Source organism: Myotis davidii, unplaced genomic scaffold (assembly GCF_000327345.1).
Source record: "Myotis davidii unplaced genomic scaffold, ASM32734v1 scaffold164, whole genome shotgun sequence".
NCBI lineage: Eukaryota > Metazoa > Chordata > Mammalia > Chiroptera > Vespertilionidae > Myotis > Myotis davidii.
In genome coordinates this window covers 381,992-385,410 of record NW_006296417.1, presented here as the reverse complement: position 1 = coordinate 385,410, position 3,419 = coordinate 381,992, and the positions used below count along the sequence as shown (strand labels likewise).

The 3,419-nt window shown below is 58.1% G+C and overlaps 1 protein-coding gene across 1 annotated transcript in view; it reads right to left on the bottom strand.

The window, feature by feature from the left end:
- TRPM1 (transient receptor potential cation channel subfamily M member 1) overlaps nt 1–1,829 on the bottom strand; it is a 75,222-nt gene extending 73,393 nt beyond the window's left edge. The window contains 1 exon segment of the mRNA XM_015569099.1: nt 1,450–1,829. Within this exon segment, the coding sequence (XP_015424585.1) occupies nt 1,450–1,524 (75 nt within the window). The 5' untranslated portion in view covers nt 1,525–1,829.
- Nucleotides 1,830–3,419: the final 1,590 nt, after the last annotated feature.

The following is a 3,419-nucleotide window of genomic DNA, read 5'->3' as shown; positions in this document are numbered from 1 at the left end:
CACCCCCCCCTGGGGATGGAGCCCGCAACCCGGGCCTGTGCCCCGACCGGGAATCGAACCCTGACCTCCTGGCTCCTAGGTCAGCGCTCAACCCCTGAGCCAGGCCGGCCGGCTGGTTCTCCATCTCTGGATTATTCGCCCCAGATTCTAAAACCATGGTTTATCCCCAAACAGTCGCGTTAAAAATGTAAGTCGCTTAAGAGACCTCCCGGGCCCCCAGCGCTGCTCTCGGCGGGCTTAGCGGCCGTCCTGCTTCCCGGGTTCAAGGTTTTATCCGGGGCCATTAATCCCAGGAAAGCAGACATCAGGAGCATTCGCCTGCCAGCTGCTGCGCTCCCTCCCCCTCTGGGAGGCATACCTCTTTTTATTTCTAAAATGCATTTGTATTGATTTGAGAGAGGAAGGGAGAGGGAGAGAGAAACATCCACGATGAGAGAGAATCACGGATCAGCCACCTCCTGCACGCCCCCCACTGGGGATGGAGCCCACCACCCGGGCATGTGCCCCAACCGGGAATCGAACCCTGACCTCCTGGTTCCTAGATCGATGCTCAACCACTGAGCCACACCAGCTGGGCTGGTTTGCAAACTTGACCAACGTTGAAGTCTCCTGACCTCTTGTTGAATTCTTTGCCCCCAGACCCCACCGACTGCACAAGGTGGGGTACCAGGCACCCGTTTCGATTCGCTCTGAGCCCCGGGAGCTGCTTGAATCTCCACAGGGGCTCAGCTTGATCCTGACCCTCACGGAGGGTCTCCCAGGCCCCACACGGTGCTCCCCCAACATGTGATGGGGACCAAAGAGATGGCGGTGGGTCCGGCGGCAGAGAGCGCAGGGGGCGGGGAGAGTCATCACAGGAGAAGCGATCGGGAGAGTCCAGAACCTCGGGGGTGGGGGGCCGGGTCCCATGTGGCCCCGGGGATCTGCACAGCTCACACCCCAAACGCAGCCGGCGAGGGCCTGAGCTCCATCTCTGAGGGTCAGAGCAGCCAGGAGACCACAGAGGTTGGTCACAAGGTTGGCAGGAAAGGGGGACCTCCCCCCGCCCCCTGAGAAGGGGTTCGGATGCAGCAGCTCCGAAGGCAGGGCACCCCATCCCCATTGGCCGCAGACTGCGGAGGACAGACGCCCACTGACCAGGGTCCCTCTGTCGTTCTGTCCCTCTGCCCTCAGGCCGCCAGGCAATGCTCACTCACCTCCTTCCTCTTTTTTTTTGAATCCTCACCCGAGGATATTTTTCCATTGAATAGGTGCAAGAGAGAGGGAAAGACCGAGAGAGAAACATCGATGTGAGAAAAAACACATCGACTGGATGCCCCGATCTGGGCCCCGGCCGGGGAGGAGCCTGCCACCGAGGTACGTGCCCTTGACCGGAATCAGAACCCGGGACCCTTCGGTCCGCAGGCCGACACTCTACCCACTGAACCACACCGGCCAGGGCTCACTCACCTTCTGTGACCCCGACGTGGAGCTCTTGAGCGAGCCCCGCTTGAAAGAACTGCTCATCTTCCTCGGGGAGCCCATGACTGTCCCCTGCACCCCTCGGTGGGTAGGGCCAGATCCCCCCACGAGGGTAGTCCCCTAGGGGGTCCCCAGACAAGGAGGCCCAGAGCCTGGGGGCAGGCTAGCTGCGGCCGGTCGGCCGGGAGGCGTCACACTGGCCTGGTCTGCCTGACTCCCGTCCGTCTATAACATCTGTCACCAGCCGTAATCCCTCCGCCCCCAGAGGTTTAGCGGGCGCCGATTTAGCAAATGCAAAGCCAGGTGGTGGCTACAGAGAGAGGGTGGTCAAATGGGGGGATTTGGGGATCCAGAGAGGCACATCTCCAGGGCAGACAGCCCCCCACAGCTGGCGTCGGCTCACGGCTCCCTCCTCCCGGCCAGCAAGAGTCCACTTGGTGGCAATGAGATGAGCTAAATATATTTTTATTGATTTCAGAGAGGAAGGGAGAGGGAGAGAGAGAGCGAGAAACATCCATGATGAGAGAGAATCATGGATCGGCTGCCTCCCGCACGCCCCACACTGGGGATCGAGCCCACAACCCGGGCCTGTGCCCTGACCGGGAATCGAACCGTGACCTCCTGGTTCAGAGGTGGACGCTCAACCACGGAGCCACCCTGGCCTGGCTTAATACATTTTTAATTCTCCGGCCGTGCTTCTGTAAATACACGCATTTTTGCTGTTTTAAAATTATTTTTATGCATATTTGCTCTTCACATTCCCTTGGGGGGGGCAGGTATAGCTTTTGTGACGACACACGTATCATTGTTTCCTAATTTTCTGTTGTTGCTGATCCTCACCCGAGGATATTTTTCCATTGGTTTTTCGAGAGAGCAGAAGAGAGAGGAGAGACACAGAGAGAGAAACGTGGATGTGAGAGAGACACATGAACAAGAGAGAAACGTGGATGTGAGAGAGACACATGGACGGGTTGCCTCTTGCACAAGCCCCAACCAGGGCCCGGGCCGGGGATGGAGCCTGCAGCCGCGGTACATGCCCTTGACCGGAATCGAACCCGGGACCCTTCTGTCCCTGAGGCCCCAATGGTATTACTCTTGCCCACCCCCAGGCTTACGCGTCCTGCATTTTGGAGCCTCCGCACACGGGATTAAAGGCCAGCCGGCCAGCCAGCAGGGCCGGCTCAGAGCTGAGCCCCTAAATGGAAGCTGGGGATGGTCACCTGTACTGGGAGGGTGATCCGAGGGCGCAGGGCCCATCCGGCCACCCGCCTGCCCCCTGTCACGGGGCGAGAGACAGGTGGCCCTGCTCCTTGTCCATGTTCTCCTTGTGTTCATGCCTCACTTTCCTGGTGTCGTTTCGTTTCCCGCCCGAGTTCTGCGTGGAGTGGGAGACGATTATTCTGAATTTCCGTCGGATCGTTCATAGGTCTCTGTTGTTGTTGTTTTTACGATCGGCTTTGGGGGTTTATTTTGTCGCGTTGGCCGAGCCACCTTTCCCCGTTTCTTCACGCGCTGGTTGTCTTCCATCGTGTTTCGTGCCTTGGAAAGAAGTCCCCTCGCCCCGTCTCCATGGGCTGGCGTCCTGCGAGGGAAACCCTTCGCCCATCGGCCTGTGGCTGCTCTCTGAAATTAATTAAAAATATATATATATTAATTATATTTTAAAAAACAAATGAAAAACGTCTTTTGTAAGGATGCACCCGGTCTGGGTTCCTGTGTGATGTGCTAACTGCATAGACGCTCTGGCCGGACAGGCCGTGCCCCTGGGGGGCAGCAGGGAGAGGACTCCCAGGCCGCATCAGCCCTCTTTTTAAAAAAAGTATGTTTCTATTGATGTTAGAGAGGAAGGGAGAGGGAGAGAGAAACATTAATGATGAGAGACAAGCATGAATCAGCTGCCTCCTGCACACCCCTCACTGGGGATGGAGCCCGCAACCCGGGCCTGTGCCCTGACCGGG